The 20,610-nt window shown below is 30.0% G+C and overlaps 1 protein-coding gene across 7 annotated transcripts in view; it reads right to left on the reverse strand.

The window, feature by feature from the left end:
* Pex1 (peroxin 1) overlaps nucleotides 1-20,610 on the reverse strand; it is a 103,326-nt gene that overhangs the window by 21,904 nt on the left and 60,812 nt on the right. For 2 of the 7 annotated variants that reach the window (XM_035081108.1, XM_035081107.1), the window contains 3 exons: nucleotides 20,375-20,434; nucleotides 20,079-20,265; nucleotides 19,220-19,396 (listed from right to left, as the gene is read on the reverse strand). The exons of 1 other annotated variant lie outside the window; for it this stretch is intronic. In XM_035081108.1, coding sequence (XP_034936999.1) covers nucleotides 19,220-19,396; nucleotides 20,079-20,265; nucleotides 20,375-20,434 — 424 coding nt within the window. Of the gene's footprint in view, nucleotides 1-17,078; nucleotides 17,443-19,219; nucleotides 19,397-20,078; nucleotides 20,266-20,374; nucleotides 20,435-20,610 lie in introns of those variants that run through there. 4 more of the 7 variants (XM_035081111.1, XM_035081110.1, XR_004690182.1 and 1 more) reach the window with 3 other exon arrangements.

A 20,610-nucleotide genomic window follows, 5' to 3' on the forward strand; every position in this document is an offset into this window, starting at 1 on the left:
TGCTATGTTACACTGAGGAAACGGCTGCGACATAACATAAACATAACATAAGAGTCACTGTTGTGACGTTTTTTTCAAAGTAACATTGTTTGGTCACGAGGACATAATATAGCCGTCACAATTGTGACGTTATACTACAATCACAATGCCATGTAACTGATACGTAACATAGAAGTAACAATTAGGTACATATCATAAAACTCAAATTTGATATAATTGTTATGTCACCTATAAGTCAAAAAAGTTACGTAACTTGTTACTTCCTTGTTATATCACATTTACATTCTGTGTTCACTGGGTAACTCCTCCAGTTACAGGAGCACTCTTACTGATGATAAAAGGAAATGATCGTAAAACTCAATTTCTGTTCTTTTACAACAAATAGTATGTTACGAACAAAAGAAGTATGTTTATATCCATTTTACACAGTGGATAACATTGTTTTAGTAAAAGAAAAAATTTCCCGTTGAAAGATCTCAAATATATTGAATAAATCCTGTTTTATAACAAATTTAATTGTTATAAACAATTCACATTAACAAAAAGTAGCATATAACTTTCCGAACAACCCCCTCTACATATCTGTTAAATTTGGTCGCAATCGAATTAACGGTTTTGGAGATTACCCCGAACAGACAGATAGACACCAGAAATTCATATAGTAGTATATATACGTGCAAGTGGAAGTTTGGTAACATTTCGTGCGATCAAAGTGGAATTTTGGAGACAGTCACCAAACTTCCAAAAAAATTTTCTTCTTCCAAATTAATTTTTTTTTTTCAATAAGGTTACTAGAAACAACGCGCGCTCTCCGAGCGCGCTGTCTCAAGACAACAACGTTAAAAATTATTTAATTTTTATTTATTTCGAAAATTTAAAAATTTATAACAATTTTAGGTAGTTCCTATGCTACATAGGTGTATTTTCTGCTCTTTTATTACTCTGCCAAGCCAGTTTTTTATTTTTCTGAAATAGAAAAAAGTTCAACAAAATCATGTCTCATAAAAATAGTGAAAAATATGATATTTCAATAAGACATTATTTAAAGCCAACCACAAAATTTATAACAATTTTGGATATTTATTATAATTGTTTTTTCTTTCAATCATCTAGAACATCATTTTATTCATGATTCCAAATGAAATCTATTAAAATCGATATGCAACACGCGGGAAACACTTTTTACTTTTTTTTAATCATATTCTTTTGTTGTTATTATTCGACAAACACTTATTTTTCATTGATCATTTAAAACTTTTCTTTACCAATAATTCCTAAGAAAGTTTATTTAAATCGATATCTAGAGTAGCGGTAGATACTCGGCGCCAAGTGCACATTCACCTTTTCCCTCTCTCTCTCTTTCTCACTAGCGCGCTCTTTCCCCCATGAGCGCCGAGGCTACCGACTACTCTATACACGAAAAATTTTGTGTGACGTCATCAACGCATCTTTATATGCAAATATCTTTATAATTGCTACATATTATGATTTCATATTTAATAGGTAGTTATCTTATATCATGAGCTTCCAATTAAACGTTAAACGAGAATTTTTTATTAATTATTAACGGAGTTATAAATAAGCCACGCCCCTAACAGCGATATTTCTGCTATTCAAGATTTTTTCGCTCGCTGTTTCACTCTACTCAATCGAGCGCTCTATCATGTGTTCTCTCTTACTGAATGTGTCTTTCGTCACTTTCTTTCACATTGGGCTCCCTACAGTGCCCTCTTTCTTGCGTTACGTATTGTTATCACTCTCTTTCACGTTAACCTCGTGATATTTCCTTCTCTCTTGCCTAACCAAGAGACATCTATGTTCTGAATAATGAAAAATGTTTCCCGCGTGTTGTATATCGATTTAAATAAACTTTTTTAGGAATTATTGGTAAAGAAAAGTTTTAAATGATCAATGAAGAATAAGTGTTTGTCGAATAATAACAACAAAAGAATATGATTAAAAAAAGTAAAAAGTGTTTCCCGCATGTTGCATATCGATTTTAATAGATTTCATTTGGAATCATGGATAAAATGATGTTCTAGATGATTGAAAGAAAAAACAATTATAATAAATATCCAAAATTGTTATAAATTTTGTGGTTGGCTTTAAATAATGTCTTATTGAAATATCATATTTTTCACTATTTTCATAAGACATTATTTTATTGAACTTTTTTCTATTTCAGAATAATAAAAAACTGGCTTGGCAAAGTAATGAAAGAGCAGAAAATACACCTATGTAGCATAGGAACTACCTAAAATTGTTATAAATTTTGTGGTTGGCTTTAAATAATGTCTTATTGAAATATCATATTTTTCACTATTTTCATAAGACATTATTTTATTGAACTTTTTTCTATTTCAGAAAAATAAAAAACTGGCTTGGCAGAGTAATAAAAGAGCAGAAAATACACCTATGTAGCATAGGAACTACCTAAAATTGATATAAATTTTGTGGTTGGCTTCAAATAATGTCTTATTGAAATATCATATTTTTCACTATTTTCATAAGACATTATTTTATTGAACTTTTTTCTATTTCAGAATAATAAAAAACTGGCTTGGCAAAGTAATGAAAGAGCAGAAAATACACCTATGTAGCATAGGAACTACCTAAAATTGATATAAATTTTGTGGTTGGCTTCAAATAATGTCTTATTGCAATATCATATTTTTCACTATTTTCATAAGACATTATTTTATTGAACTTTTTTCTATTTCAGAATAATAAAAAACTGGCTTGGCAAAGTAATAGCAGAGCAGAAAATACACCTATGTAGCATAGAAACTACCTAAAATTGTTATAAATTTTGTGGTTGGCTTTAAATAATGTCTTATTGAAATATCATATTTTTCACTATTTTCATAAGACATTATTTTATTGAACTTTTTTCTATTTCAGAATAATAAAAAACTGGCTTGGCAAAGTAATGAAAGAGCAGAAAATACACCTATGTAGCATAGGAACTACCTAAAATTGATATAAATTTTGTGGTTGGCTTCAAATAATGTCTTATTGAAATATCATATTTTTCACTATTTTCATAAGACATTATTTTATTGAACTTTTTTCTATTTCAGAATAATAAAAAACTGGCTTGGCAAAGTAATAAAAGAGCAGAAAATACACCTTTGTAGCATAGGAACTACCTAAAATTGATATAAATTTTGTGGTTGGCTTCAAATAATGTCTTATTGCAATATCATATTTTTCACTATTTTCATAAGACATTATTTTGTTGAACTTTTTTCTATTTCAGAAAAATAAAAAACTGGCTTGGCAGAGTAATAAAAGAGCAGAAAATACACCTATGTAGCATAGGAACTACCTAAAATTGTTATAAATTTTCAAATTTTCGAAATAAATAAAAATTAAATAATTTTTAACGTTGTTGTCTTGAGACAGCGCGCTCGGAGAGCGCGCGTTGTTTCTAGTAACCTTATCGAAAGAAAAAATTAATTTGGAAGAAGAAAATTTTTTTGGAAGTTTGGTGACTGTCTCCAAAATTCCACTTTGATCGCACGAAATGTTACCAAACTTCCACTTGCACGTATATATACTACTATATGAATTTCTGGTGTCTATCTGTCTGTTCGGGGTAATCTCCAAAACGGTTAATTCGATTGCGACCAAATTTAACAGATATGTAGAGGGGGTTGTTCGGAAAGTTATATGCTACTTTTTGTTAATGTGAATTGTTTATAACAATTAAATTCGTTATAAACAATTGAAAACAGGATTTATTCAATATATTTGAGATCTTTCAACGGGAAATTTTTTCTTTTACTGAAACAATGTTATCCACTGTGTAAAATGGATATAAACATACTTCTTTTGTTCGTAACATACCATTTGTTGTAAAAGAACAGAAATTGAGTTTTACGATCATTTCCTTTCATCATCAGTAAGAGTGCTCCTGTAACTGGAGGAGTTACCCAGTGAACACAGAATGTAAATGTGATATAACAAGGAAGTAACAAGTTACGTAACTTTTTTGACTTACAGGTGACATAACAATTATATCAAATTTGAGTTTTATGATATGTACCTAATTGTTACTTCTATGTTACGTATCAGTTACATGGCATTGTGATTGTAGTATAACGTCACAATTGTGACGGCTATATTATGTCCTCGTGACCAAACAATGTTACTTTGAAAAAAACGTCACAACAGTGACTCTTATGTTATGTTTATGTTATGTCGCAGCCGTTTCCTCAGTGTAACATAGCATCAATAAAATGAAATAACATCAGTGTAATGTAACTTACGTTACATATGTTACATAGACACTGCGATACATGAATTATTTTGCATTGGATATAATATTTTGTTACATAACTTAGTGATGTTGCTTATATGTTTATGTATATGCTTATTTGTAATACATAACTTATGCTACATAAATGGAACATTAATGGTACATAACTTTGTTACAAGTATACTATGGTAAATGTATACATGGATGTTATTATATATAACGTTCACGTTTTAATCTTCAATATCTGTTATTAGGTAAAAAATTAAAAAACTAATTGTGATAAATCTATTTTTTGTAACAAATTTTGATATTTCCTCAGTTATTCTGCTCCTTTTAGATTCTTGAAGAACAGAACTTATTATATTATATGGTTCTTAACCGTATATCCGACATTTATCGTATTTTTCTGTTACTTTTCTTTTTTTTATAGATTTCAAAATTATTTTGGAAGTTTAATGACTGTCACCAAACTTCCATAATCGTTGTAGGGAAGTTTGGTGACAGTCACCAAAATTCCAATTCGTCACCAAACTTCCACTTTGGTCGCACAAAATGTTACCAAACGTCCGCTTGCATGTATATATACATATATATATGTATATATATACTTCTACTGTTATTCAAGAGGAACGCTTCAACTTCATAGCTATAGATATTATATCAACGTTACTATGTCAGTAACACGGATGATTTGGTGATGTGAACTTACAAGTTGGTCCCCTACTAAAAATTGCTCCAACGCGCCTAAAGAAGTTTTCACTTCAAAAAGAAGTGAAATCCGCACAAAACAGGCATCTAGGAATGCCTGTAAAAACTGGCGCCAAGTCCACATTCAAGTAAAATTAGTATAAATGGAAAAAAGGTAAGATCAAAAAAACATGTGAAATCAAGTAAAACGCCAAGTTAGCTGCGTCTTTTTTCATAATTTTTTCGAACTAGCAATGTACTATTGACTTATAAAATTTCAGTTAATTTTGAAGTACAAAAAAAAAAAAATCTTCAATACCAAAAAACTATGGAACTTGGCCCAATTTTGTCTTTAAAGTCTGCCCAATTCAGTTTCAAATGTTCTTATGTATGAACTATAATATATGGAACTGTTGAAAGAATTTAAAAAATTGGGCCAAGTTCCATAGTTTTTTGGTATTGAAGATTTTTTTTTTTTTGTACTTCAAAATTAACTGAAATTTTATAAGTCAATAGTACATTGCTAGTTCGAAAAAATTATGAAAAAAGACGCAGCTAACTTGGCGTTTTACTTGATTTCACATGTTTTTTTGATCTTACCTTTTTTCCATTTATACTAATTTTACTTGAATGTGGACTTGGCGCCAGTTTTTACAGGCATTCCTAGATGCCTGTTTTGTGCGGTACAACACGCGGGAAACATTTTTCATTATTCAGAACATAGATGTCTCTTGGTTAGGCAAGAGAGAAGGAAATATTACGAGGTTAACGTGAAAGAGAGTGATAACAATACGTAACGCAAGAAAGAGGGCACTGTAGGGAGCCCAATGTGAAAGAAAGTGACAAAAGACACATTCAGTAAGAGAGAACACATGATAGAGCGCTCGATTAAGTAGAGTGAAACAGCGAGCGAAAAAATCTTGAATAGCAGAAATATCGCTGTTAGGGGCGTGGCTTATTTATAACTCCGTTAATAATTAATAAAAAATTCTCGTTTAACGTTTAATTGAAAGCTCATGATATAAGATAACTACCTATTAAATATGAAATCATAATATGTAGCAATTATAAAGATATTTGCATATAAAGATGCGTTGATGACGTCACACAAAATTTTTCGTGTATAGAGTAGTCGGTAGCCTCGGCGCTCATGGGGGAAAGAGCGCGCTAGTGAGAAAGAGAGAGAGAGGGAAAAGGTGAATGTGCACTTGGCGCCGAGTATCTACCGCTACTCTAGATATATGTATGCATGTAGATTTGAATCATTTCTTACTGTACAGAAGTTGGAAGAATTATCAACAGCTCAGGAGAATCGAATGAAGATAATACAATCAAACAAATTCACGAATCAGCCTTTTCCAATGTTTATAGGAAACCTCGACAACTTGATGAGTTCATATATCGAAATAATTAAAATAACATACGAACTTTGTATCCTAAAGAAGCAATCGACGCATTCTTTAAAAGCATTTTTGCACTTGATGCTTCATATCGAACTGGTTGTGTTCATGCGTGGACTTTTATAGAAAAATATGTGTATAGAATGAGTGTAAGTGATCACGTTTTTACTTCTGTGAATACTCTTATTACAAACCTTACTTTAGAAAGCCAGCGTGATGCTGCTCTTTTATCATTTTTAACTTCCCAGTGGGAAGTTATAGTAATGGGTCCGATTTTGCGAATCGTTAATTTCGACATATCTCCACGTTTTAAGGTCCCGCGAATCCAATACGACCGTTTTCCAGTGGACGTCTGTGTGTGTGTATGTACGTATATGCGTATGTGCATATGTGCGTACGTACGTTCGAAATTATTTTTCGCCTCGATTATCTCGAGAACAAAAAATGATATCGACGTAACACCAATTGCATTCGACGCGTAATTACGTAACTTAGAACTGAAAAAGTTTTCAGGAAAATCGGTAGAGCCATTTTTTTGGCAGAATCAAAAAACTGGAAAAAAAGGAAATTACTTGAATTTTGCAATTTATAAATTATACCATTTTTTAGACAAAATTTCGAAATCTCTCAAAAAATATGAATATTAAATTATTAGAATACTTGTATGAAAATATGGTGACAATATTTCATCGAAAAAAAAAGTTTTGAAAAACAAAATCAGCAATGAAAGAATTTTAAACTCATGTCAGGATTGAGGAAACAGCACTAAAGACGCTACAATAGTCAATAATAATTGTTAATAATATGGAATTGTCCATAACAATTGAACATTGTCACTAACAAATGATTATTGATCATGGCAATATTTAAATAAAAAGTTTTAAATTGTTATAAACAATAAAAATATGGATCCATGCTATATATATGAGTACTTTTAACGCATAATTTTTTTTTTACTGAAATAAAGTATTCAACCATGTCAAATGAATAAAAACATACTCGCTTCGTTTATAACAATTGCATTTGTTGTAAATAATAAATTTGTTATAAATAATTAAAAAGAAGGATTTATGCAATATATTTAAATTTTTCCAACGCGTAATTAATAATAATAATTATCATTATAACAACAAAACATGGTTTTTTTTTATTCTTTCCATTGGGAAGTTGGTCGTGTGGACCTCTCGGGTCGCACCCAGACCACTGCAGAGCACTGATATTTATTAAATGTTGTCTATTATAAAACTTATCTTCTCTATTACATTGTTTTTTAACATTATAAATGAACTTGGAACCTTTTAATTGTATATTTAAAATGAAGTGTTTTAAATGTTCTTTAACTTTCAAAAAAACGAATCATTGAATTTTACATTTACAACATGATCATTTGTTGATAGAAAATTCATTATACCAATGTATCAATGATACTTTTTGTAGGTTTTATAGTGCATTAAATTCGTTTAGAAAACACTTAAATAAGTGTCATACATATTGCAATGTTAGTAGCAATATTAATTAAACAAATGTTGACAGCGAATTAATGATTGGAAGCTCTAATGAATAATTAGATTCCCCAACAAAAAATACAACTTTATCTTTAGATGAAATTTCACAAAATAATATTCATATATTTTTAGTTGCCGTCCCGAGTAACGACATTCATCCCTGTTTACAGTCCGAAATAATTTTTGTCGTTTTGAAGATGTATAATGATCTTCTGACATCTAAAAAGACAGTACAGTCAGTAATAACAAATCTATCATCACAAGACTCAGATGATGTTATCCTTGTCACTATTCAAGTACAGAACATGAAAGATTTAAATTTTTAGAAAAGTATACGAGTTATTATCTTCCTGAAAATTACATAATTTGTAACGATCGACAGGGAGTGGTTCACAATCTGCGTCAACTGTTGTACCTCGACACAGTGTCTATCGTTGATGAGAAATTAATTTTTTATTAGATTGCTATATTTTATATAACGGTAATAAAACCAAATTAATGTTAATAAAATTTATAATAAATCCGGGCGCCAGGTAGAAGGACAATCAGGTTCTACCTACCAAAATAATGGAGTTATAGTTTAAATAAACAACTTTGAACAACTTATTAAATACTGAACCGGCTAGCTTTTACATGTTGACAGAAGTTAGTAACAAGCAACTTCATAAAGGCTTCTAAAATTTTTTGATGTTTACAACAATATGTGACTGTTATCAACAATCAAAAAACATTTATTAGCGGTTCCCTCTTTGAGGTAGAATACTTTAAATGTTGGCAAAATGACGTGACTAATGCGTTTATTATTTTTTCCACAACTATGTTTTGTCCATAATGGTCTCCAATCATTGTGATCATTTTCAAAACGTTAATAAATTTCTGGTTTTTTTCTGGGTAATATGATTTTATATTTTTTATACTCGATTGCTATATTTCAGCAGGCTGAATATTTCACAGTTTTTAACATAGAGTTTATTTTATCTTCATTTATATAAGTGGGTAGTGAATAGGATAGAAAAGAACTAGTGTTTTGTAGATTATAATTTTTTTTTTAAATCACCAATGAATGTTTTCTATTACCTATCAACTATTTTCTATCAGCAGAACTACATTTCTCCGCTTGATTTATCAAAATTTCATGTTTCCTCTTTAGTTGCTGTGAAAAGTCTCAAGAATAAAAACTATTTTTTAGGAACGTTTGAGGAGTGCATTCAGATTTTTACATTGATTAATTTTTCGGGAATGATCATGGGGTTTTTTTAAAAATGAGGTTGATTTTTAAAATATATCGAAATAAATGCACATATATGTTTTTATACTAACTATATTCGTCGATAATATCTATTTACATTACTAATTCTATTATTTACAATTTTTTCGGAGATCTATGAATATGATGAATAGATAGAAGTGCTTTGATTTCAATCAGCTTCCCTGCTGGTTTGAAGTTTTATTGCACATATGAGTCGTTGAGATGATATTAAAAATGCCGGTTTTATAAAAGAACTTTCAGGTATAAAACTAAATTCATCAATTCTAGATACTCGATGTATGCATTGAGTATTGAATTCATATCCATTATTTCGCAATATTTTAACGAGAAACCACTAATCAAGTTACTATTGTGATTGAATTTTACTATGTTTCGTATTTCTCCAAATATATCGTTTACAGTCCAAATAATAGAATTACAAAACTTTAAATTCCGTAATTCACGACCCCGAAACTCTGATCCATTCAATGTCAATTTTTTAAAACATTTTAATTGTAGATTTGGATCGTCTAATTCTCTTTATGCTCTACGCTTTTGTTGTGGTGGTGGTCGTAGATTTGATTTTCTAATTCCTATAATTCTATTTCTTGTGTTCGAATTATTTAAATCAAGTTTAACGTTCATAATTTATAGTGAATATTATAAATTTTTCCATCAGAAAACGTGTTCGTATTTGATTTCCCTGTCCATTAGAACTGGTAACAAATTTAATTATTTTGTTATTCCAGGCTTTGAATACAAAAGCTGAGTGATACTAAATAGGACCCCAATCTTTCACCGTTTTTGATAAATGAGTTAAAAAATGTACATTAAAACTCATGTTGTCCTGACCGAAGTATCGTTCAAAGTCGTGCACATATGTTTCCAATAACGTTTCAGCGCGATTAAATTTATTGCGTGATATTAAATCAGAATTAAAATAATGTATTGCTTTAGATAATTTGTAAAGATGTTTAATGTATCTACTTAGGAGTACATTTTTTAAACATACTGGTGCGTATTCTAACCAATTTCGCCATTCTGAATTTTCTTAATCCTTGGATCTTGGCTCTCGCGATCGTTGAGAAGGAGGTTTTATTGATTTTAAACAGCGAACAATCATTTGTAGACTACTGGGATTACCAATATAATATAGAGTGTTAGTTGACATCAAAAGTAATTCTATGTGTTGTCTAGCAACGCCTAAATAAACTGCATGCATCGATTTTACTGTGACACCTTCACACATTTTAAATGACGGTATGGCCATTAATGGTGAATAACCTTGAACTCTAGGCCAAACTGTTGCCTCTAGCATAGCAATGTAGACATCCGTATTCACCATTGAATTGGGTTGTACACGTAACTACTGCTCGAGCTGGCGAATCTACACTGCATATAGTAACTACAAATTTTGATATTTTTATTCCTTCAGAAGATGTCTATGTGATTCCTTTTATATAGTTTTCGTAGTTCATCTGCAAAAGGACGTAATAAACAATTCATTACTGGATGCTCCTCATCAACATAAATTGCTGCAATTAGCATATGTTTAAAATAATTAAACAACATCACATTACCGGTGGCTCGGAGTAATCCGTTCGAGGCCTAACTTGTCCTTCTGGTGAAACAGTTGTGAGGAATTGTCTAAATTTTTTCATATTTCTTTCGAAGACGGAAATTGAGCATAGACCACGCTTGTTTTTTTGATTATGCATTTTTTTTGTTTTCAAGTAATTGTTGAGAATAGAAATATGCTTTTTAGTTATAATCTGCAATACATACGTAGTCAATTAGTTTATTAAAAATCTGACATACCGTCGCACATGTTTGAAATTCATACAGATAATGTATAATGCGATAAATAGACTATAGTAATTTCGTGGATATTTTTTGCATTCACATACAGTAAAGAAGAAGGTGGGATTATGGTCCATTTGTTTATTATGCGAGCACCGTGCATCTTCCATCAGCTAACTCATAAACATATTGAAAAATAAGTTGTAAGCAACAAACAGAAACTATGAGAAATGACAATTGATGATTACCCGTATAAAAAATTTCATTCCCCGTCGTCTCCCTCGTGGGACTATGGGGAACGTTTGGGGAACCAAATTTTTTTTTTTTTAATTTTTTCTTTCTATTCTATCAATGGATTGGGTAAAACTGGATACAAATTAAAAATCATAATCCCCTTGATTTTAAGCCCCTATAACTCACGAACGGGGACGGTCTAATAACCGTTTTTAAGCAGGTTTAAGAAACTTGAGAATCTAAGGTAAATATGCATATCCATAAAAAACGTTTAAAAAATTCATTTCACCCTCAAAATGGCTAAAATACTCGGCAAACTTCCAAAAAAATGTGATTATTTTTTTATTTTAGCACTGGGGAACATTTGGAGTAGAAATTTTTCCATACGGGTATTTAACAGAGTAAAATGTAATTGAACAAAAACAAAAAGTGACTCATTATTCTACCATCTCCTCTATGATTTTTTAATAGCGTTATTTACGGAGCGCGCATTGAATAAATGAATTTCCCACGTATGTAAATTATCTTGGATTCGCAGTGTGGTGATCTGCATTAAATAATTAAGTGAAAGAAGTTATTTCGAAATTCCTCTAATGATATCTTAACTACATCTGCACTGTGCAAATTAAATTTTTAAAGTTCTGCGTAATTTATGTAGAATACTATAATAATGATACATCTGTACATATCTAATTTAATTTGCATGGATGTATAGTTTCTTTTTTGTCATAATTTTTACCTACCGAATGCTGTTATATTGTGAAAATATAATATGTTATATCCCTGGTAAAATAATCCAATAGAATCTGTCAAAATACTATTGAAACCCATAAACATTTTATGAGACTTAATAAGTTCTATCGGAAGGGAGCGCGGTTCTTATAAAAAATTATAAGTATGAACCAGAATTTACAGATGGTACAAAAATTTGAAACTATGATACGAGAATGGATAGGACAACCCTATATACGTCCTAATGAGAACGAATAGGAAAATAATATTTTTTGATTTATCGTCAATGTCAATTAAAATCATTAAAAAGTATCTTATGAGACACTATAAGAACAAATAGGGAAATAATGTATTTCTATTTCACGATTCAGTCCTACGAGAATGAACAAGAAGCGGTTTATAAGTCTCTATAAGAATATATGGGACAATGTGGTCTTTCATTTCATTCTCAAATCTTATGAGACCGTTTATAAATTCATCAAGCATGAAAATGTGACTTAGAGAATATTTTCTTATCATGATATTCTCTATTAGGATTTTGCTTTTCAGTAGGTATTTACTATTGGGTGTTGGCAGAGTTCAACCTATTAAATAATGCTAAATTCTTTTGCGGCATTTAGAAATAAAGATTAATGTTTTAAGTCAGATTATCTTATTGAATCGATCAATTTCTTATACAAATCTCTACTTTCATTCCCTATAGAAACTCTTTATTTTCTATAAAATCGCTAACTTTTTTTTAGAATCATTATAATCCTTTTCAATTGTGTCAATAGGGAAGTTCTGAATTCTGTAGATTCATGATTTCACTTGTTGAAGAGGGTCTTGTGAGTTATGGTCCCATAGTTTTTTATAAAAAAGTTGATACATTAATAATAAAAATTATTTATCAATAAGTTCTTACTCCATCTGATGACATTTATTCTAATACCATCATATAGAATCAGATGGAGAATCAAACGGTGTCACTTACTCATAAATTCTCATAGGATCTTACGACGAACGGTTTGATTGTTTCTCATAAAAATAGTTGATATGCTGAAGAAATTATTTACCGATAAAAATTCATTGATTTTGTAAAAGAATTTTTCTAATGTTCTTCCTTTAAAGAAAATAAAATCCTACATCTTTGGCACATATCAACGTAAGGTTCCACCTCTACCACCATGGACCTTCCCAGTAACAAACGTCAACCTTTCCCTGACTGAACACGACAGAGAAACAACCTCGGCAAAAATTTTTCGTGAGCTATTCCTAGAATCAAAGAATAGATACCAAAATTACACAGCACTATACACTGATGGGTCCGTTAAAGACGACCAAGCAGGATATGCCATCTCCACAGAGGACAACCTCTGTATATCCAACAAACTCCCAGAGCAATACAACATATACAGTTGCGAAGCATACGCTATTATGAAGGCACTAGATATAGTCCAGGAATTCTCACCAATCAATAATAAATTTATAATATTCTCAGACTCTAAGTCCTGTCTAACTGCAATAACCAATAAATACAATGACAACCCAATGATTAACTTAATTCAAAACCAATTAGTCAATCTTAAGAATAACAACGTAACAGTAGCACTGTGCTGGACCCCAGCTCACCAAGGAATAAAGGGCAACGAGCACGCGGATACCGCCGCCAAGAATAGCCTGCAATCGTTGACGTATGAAAATGCCCCCACGCCCATCAGTGATCTAAAAAAGTGGCTATTAAATAAAATTAAGAAAAAATGGAATGAAGAATGGTCCAAATTGCAGACAAAGCTCCACAGAATTCGAGAATCCACCTTGATGCACCCCCCAAAAGCAACGCTCAGTAGGAAAGAAGAATCCTGTCTTAGCAGAATAAGAATCGGCCACTCAAACTTCACTCACATCCACTACATTACCAAGGGCCTTCCAAACAAGTGTCCGGGATGCAATAACCAATGCAGTATAGCCCACATGCTTATGGAATGTCCACACCTTCAAATGCAGAGAGATAACAACCAACTTAATCCAAATATCAAAGATAGTTTTAATTCTCAGACAGGCCAAAAATCTATCCTTCAGTTCTTCAAGGACATCAAAGTGTTCGACAAACTTTAGAAAAAAAAAAAGTGTATACATATAAACAGACAATTAATCAAAACAAGCTATGTGGAAATGTAACGCGTGCACTGAAAATGTAATCTGAAATGTAGTAACTGTAGTCGCTTATAACCGCAGCTGTTCAACAGCGACTTGAAATAAAGTAAAAAAAAAATAAATAAATAAATAAAATCCTATCATATGACATTGGGATAAAAATATAATTTCTAAGTTGCATTTTAACTGTCATATCTTTACAAATGACAATTATTCTATTCCTGTTTTAAAATACAAAGTCCAGAGCGGATTAAAACTCCCTTTTGTTTAAACTAATTTTTTTCGTGTTAAGAAAATAAATTCCGATAAAAAACCGTACAAAACGTGCTTATAGATTCTTATACAAAGCGATTAAAATATTTTTAATAATTTCTCATGAGTTCCGATAGAGAACGATACGAAACCTGCTTATAGATTCTTATAAAGTTTTTTTTATAGGATTTTATTGGAATGTTCAACCAGGGATTAGTTATTCTATAACGACATAATATAGATCTAATATTTTTTCGAAAATAAACAATTTTTAATTTAATTATTTTTAATTTATCTTCATCATTTTAAGAATCATAACAACGAAAATATTGTTACATCTAAAATAAAGCCCACGCTACAGTGGACTTATTATCAAGTATGTTGGGCAAGTTTCCTTTTACCGTTATACTGACCAACAAATTATATTTATAATTGTCCTCATTTGTCATTGATATATAGTTTTCTAATCGAAATTTCTATAACGTCTATTACGATTTCTATACGTCCACTACAACTATAAATATAATTTAATGCTTTTATGTAAGTATGTAGTAAATAAACGAATATCTGAAAATGATTATTACATGAGTAAAACAAAAACTGTATTGTTATTTGAACCTACACGGAGAAAGCAGTAATAGCAATATTGTTAGAATTCAAGTAAACTTGAAAAAAAGCTAAAATCCTTCATTTATATGGGTGATCGTACACAGGGAGAATTTCTTTATTAAATGATAGTGAGTTAAGATAGTAAATTTTGAATTTTTGTAAGTAAGCTTGATTCTTCAAAGGTATCTAAGTAAAATGATTAATTAAAATAACTCAAAAATTACTTACGACAACCCAAAATTCACTGCTGAACAAAAATATTTTTACTTCTAAATTTCGAAACGTGCATTTTTTTCTTACAGTTAATACAAAAATTCTCTCCGCATAGAATCGAACAAATTTAAAAATAATGTCTCATTTCGAGACTTTAGGTTTACGATAAATTCTATTAAAATTGACTTGATTAAAAATAAATTTTTACAAAAACTGTTGATTAATTTATAAAATTGTTCAAGAATATATTCAATTAACGTAATACATTATTTGCTATAACGTTCAGAAAATATTATACCCTTTAAATTACTTATGATAGAAATTATAGCAGTTTACGTAATGGATACAAAAAACTAATTAATTAAAATAATTTTGTCGTGAGCAAAGTTAAGGTCCTTTGAAGGTGGAATTCAACACATTGTTGTCATATCTTGCCGAAATCTACACAGAGAAAAATAGTAAAGCTCGTCACGCTTTCGTTAGTGAGTAAAAATGACAATGTTTATTTCACTTCAAATGTTATAAATTGTAATCGTCTTTGAAGGATTCTCGATATTATGATGAAGTTAGAAAACCTTTACAAATAACAGTAGAAAATTCTGGGGTTTATCATTTTTGTGGATTGAAATGAAACTTTACAGTAAAAGAATTTTTTTTGTCTCATATTTAGTTCCAAGAATTTTTTTTTTTGGCGTATAAATTTCTGAATATTAGAAAGTGGACATCACTCGTCGTAAAGTAAAAGCTGTGTGCCGATAAATTAATTAAATCGTTGTTCTTTCTTTTCATATTCGAATATTTTTGTTTACAAAAGAAGTATTAAAATAGCTAAGCGGGTTAAAGCATAGGCTCAAGTCATATGCGTGCGAGTAGTTGTAGGTTCGAATCCCCAAGTAGAAAAAATTTGTTAGGACAAAAAAATTCAATTCAAATTTAAAATGCATTAAATGATAATGGAAAAAATATAATTCTAATTAAATGAAGTCATATAAATCATTGAAAATAATTTTTTTTTAATTGTTATAAAAAGTTTATGTGATTATAATATTATAATAATATTGTAGCCACAACGTATGATTTGTATATTGGTAGTTTTATATATATGTATTATGTCAGAAATTTTTAAATATTATTTAAATAAATGCAATATTATTATAATATCATTATTATGTTCACGTTAATAAATGTAACAATAAAAAAAAAATGAGGAATGTATTAATGTATAACATCCAATTGACATAAATTGAAATAGACTTGGTGTGTAGAGAAATTTGTCATCTTATTCTTCAGTTTAGATGTAGATTCCTTTAGCCAATCAATGATTGATACTCGCTAGCCATACTCTACCTTAATGTAGTTCTAGCACTTAACTAATGTCTGCAGGAAAACACGATTTTTAAGTAAAAAAAGGTGAGATAAAGTGTAATACTAAAAAAAAAGTGAATCGAAGAATTAACTAATATCTCAACAAATTATAATAATTTTTGATGCATTAATAAACTAAAAAATTGATAAACAAAAGGTGCAATAAGCGTTTTTAAATTTCTTTTGACAAGTTAGTATATTTTCTCGAGCGTTTCATTTTTCTCTCGCATTCTACTTTACCTTCCTGCCCTTATGACGTTCTAGAGATAAATCTAAATAATTTTGAAGGAAAAAAAAATTGAGTCATTGATCGTTTCAGAAAAAAATTCACATCTAAACGCTTACATGCTACGGATAATTTTAGATAACAATATAATTATCTTTAAAGCAAACTCAAATCAAAATTCCACTAAGAAACCAATAGTTAGTGATAATATTATCGAAATAAACTAAAAAAATGCGCATTTCATATCAAAAATTCAGATTATACTTAAAAATTTATTTGAAAATTAATCGTTCATTTCAAAAAAGAAATAGAAACAATTTCGTCATGTTCTACAGTAGCTATTCAATAACAATATTTTAAAAGTTTCGTATTAATCTATTAATGTAGATTTTTTAAAAAATATATTTACCTTTGTAGCTAAATACGCATGATTTGGTGCTTCTTTCAAAAACTTGTTAATTTCAACCCAGGTTAAGATCACAGCGTTCTTTGATTGTTGTCCTTTACCATTATTTTTCATTAATGTTTTCAATCGTTAATTCATCAAAATATACCAATAAAACGTTTTCATCTATCACATTAGTTTTACGTTTTTTTGCCACTGAATAAAGTCATTGTAACATAGCATATATTTTTCATTTGATTTTTTTGGAAGCAGCTTCATTGCTAATTGCTTTAGCTTCTTCTTCAAAATTAATTTCACTATCATTAGTTGAACTTGATAAACTCATTTTTTTTTTCTTCTGACACATCTAATATTTTCCATGCGTACTCTGTGAGTGGGTGAAAAAGAATGGTTGAAGTTGTAGAATTCTTAAATGACAAAACATAGTGTCTTCATATTCGACAAAGAGAATCTAAGCAAATTGAGAAGTTATCAATGCATCATCTGCTTTGGCTTTGGATGAGAATTGAGGAGGAAATAAATGATTTTTAAATAAAATTTAATAAAACCATAAATATTCATGTTAGTGGTATGTTGATGCATTTTTGTTCGTTATTGTATGCCATATGATGAACACGTTCAGTTTTCATGGATTTTACCAGTTTGAAAAAGCACCGCGGGAATGAAAAATATTTCATCAAGAACTCCATCAGCGCCACTTCTCATTATATGGTGGGGTTAGAGTTTTAAGTAGGGAAAAAAGTTGAGATCACACATGACGGTTGTATAGGGGAGAAAGCGCCATTTTGCCCTCTAAAAGTAGAGATAGAATTCAAACTTTCAGTGGGAGTATAGTAAGAAATATTTTCTCACCTGACGACTATCTATTATTAATACAAGTAGCTAATCATTTTCATTAATATGCTAATTTACTCTATATTCGTGCATAATTAGCAATGACTCGACTTGCTTGAACAACGTTTAATTATTCGTAATAATATTTAGAAGTAGGTATACAGTTATTAGATACATGATAGTGTCACTATTAAACAAATTCCGCTAGAAAAGCTCAAATCTAACAATTACTGACATTTTCTTATTATTTATAACAATTATAGGCAGTTATAAACAAATGATAGTTGCAAGAGTAATTATAAAGTCAATTATTGACTGGAAAAATTAATTTCTTTTTAACTAAAATTTAACTGGTTTTCAACCAATATTCAACTATTTTTTCTCCAGTTAAATACGCGAGACTTTTTTTTATCATTTTACTAATATTTGACCTGTTCTTAACCAATATTTAACCGTGATTTTCTTTAGGATATATAAAAACTATTCTACTTATTTGACTAGTATTCAACTGGTTTTTAACCCATATTCAACCGTTTTTATTCCGTTAAATACTTAATATTTTTCTCGTATTTAACCGGGATTTAACCGTAAATATTCAGTTAAATATCAAAGTTATTTCTCTGCTTTTTAACCGGTTTTCAACCGGGGAAACACGGTTGAATTTCGGTTTGATGTTTTAACAGTAATTTAACTGATTTTTTCCAGTTCATAGAAACCGCGAGGATTTTTCGAGTTTATTCCTCTATTCTGCTGATTATTGAAAATTATCTTTGATTTATGTCGAAAAAATACAAATCAATTCCAAATACAATGAATTCATCCGACTTCGATGAAAATTGTTGTAAATAGTGAGGTTAGAAAATGTAAGGAAATCGGGTCTAAATATGTATTTTTTTTTTTGTATCTTATTCCCAAAACAGTTACTTGTACATTACTTTATAAGCCCATAATTATAACTGATTATCAATTTCTCCTAATGAGCTTCACCTCACTCAGCGTTTGTGTGAGTGAGCTCACCCATACTCACTCAACCCCTTTACTTCAGAATATTGAGATTGTCACTTCAATGAAAATAATTAATTTTATTCAAATGCAATACTTGGCGTATAATTATTTCACGATTTTTTTCAATCTTTTAAATTATTTATATTTACAAAAATAGCATTTAAAAAACAAAGATTATCGTCCTAGTTACTTAAACTTGGCGCACAATTTTGTACAGTTCGTGGGGCTGTTTTTGGGATGATTTGAAAAATACCTACCAATTTTAAATGAAATGAAACATATTAAGTTATAAAGAAAAATATTACCTTTTCTACCTTTGCATCATTCTCATCGATTAGATCCAATTTCGATTGATTAAATATTGAACACAGATCTGCACCTGTGAACCCTTCTGTCATTTTTGCTAATAGCTCTAGATCGAAGTCCTCACTATCTAACTGATATTTTTTACAAAGAACGTTCAAAATGTCAAGTCGATCATTCTAAAACAATCAAGTGTTTTGAACATCAATATTTGTTGAATGAATAAACACTCGGCTTCATTGATGCTTTCTCTAGAGCAATTGCTGACCGTGGGGGTGATTTGTTTTTTGTTGAATTACTAATCTTAAATTTATGAATTTTAGGCTGAATTGAGAAAACTATAAAATTTTAAATTATATTAAACATATAATGTTTTAGGAATGGAGAATAGCCTATTCTTCATGGTTTCAGGATATATAATAATATTGTTTATAATCAGAACGGTAAAAAAGTCGGCTGCAAATAACTATAATTAGCGGAAATTCATTAGAAAATCAATAAATTGTGATTTTCTATTGACATGTTTAAACGGTGATCATAATTTCAAGGCACAAAAAAAATTACTGGATAATTTGTTTGAGGAATTTCTGCTGATCATTGTTATTTACGGCAAACTTTTATGCCTTTATAATAATAAAAAAATTATTTAAAATTCTAAAACATCATATTTCGATTATATTTACAAATTTTATATTTTTTTTTATTTTAGCCCAAACTTAAATATTGGAGACGCAATATAAAAAAATTATTGCAGCGCTTGGTAATTGCTCTTATAGTATAGAGAAGGTATTAATAAAGCTGAGTGTGTCTTGCATCGACACTTTAAGCATTTACAGTCCACATGAAGAAGTGAGAATTTACCTCTTGTGGTAAGGGACATAGAAGCAATCTGTTCAATCGACCAGGTCTCAATAAAGCAGGATCTAATAAATCTGGACGGGATGATGCAGCGACAATTGCAACTCCTTCTCTTCTTTCTATACCATCCAATTGTGTTAACAATTGATTAACAATGCGGTCTGTAACACCTGTAGAATCATGTCCACGACTGTAAATCGAATGATATATCAATGAAGGAATTTTAGTTCCAATGTATTTCTCTCTATTTATCTTGAACCATCAAATCTTCTATTAATTATTAAAAATAAACAGCTTACCGAGGGGCGAGACTTTCGAACTCGTCGAAAAATAATACACAAGGTGCGGCTCTTTGTGCTCTGAAAAATAGAAAAAAAATTAGCGATATTTTTATGTATCCAACCTGTCGTTACCCTAGTAACCAGCTTTGGAAAATTTACTAAAAATCATGGATCATGATCTGGAACAGAATGTATGATTCTGCAGCAGTGTCATCAGTATTTGCTTTTTTATTTACATATATTGATGAAAGAGA

This window comes from Chelonus insularis, unplaced genomic scaffold (assembly GCF_013357705.1).
Source record: "Chelonus insularis isolate UGA/USDA-ARS -01 unplaced genomic scaffold, ASM1335770v1 contig_31_pilon, whole genome shotgun sequence".
Lineage (NCBI taxonomy): Eukaryota > Metazoa > Arthropoda > Insecta > Hymenoptera > Braconidae > Chelonus > Chelonus insularis.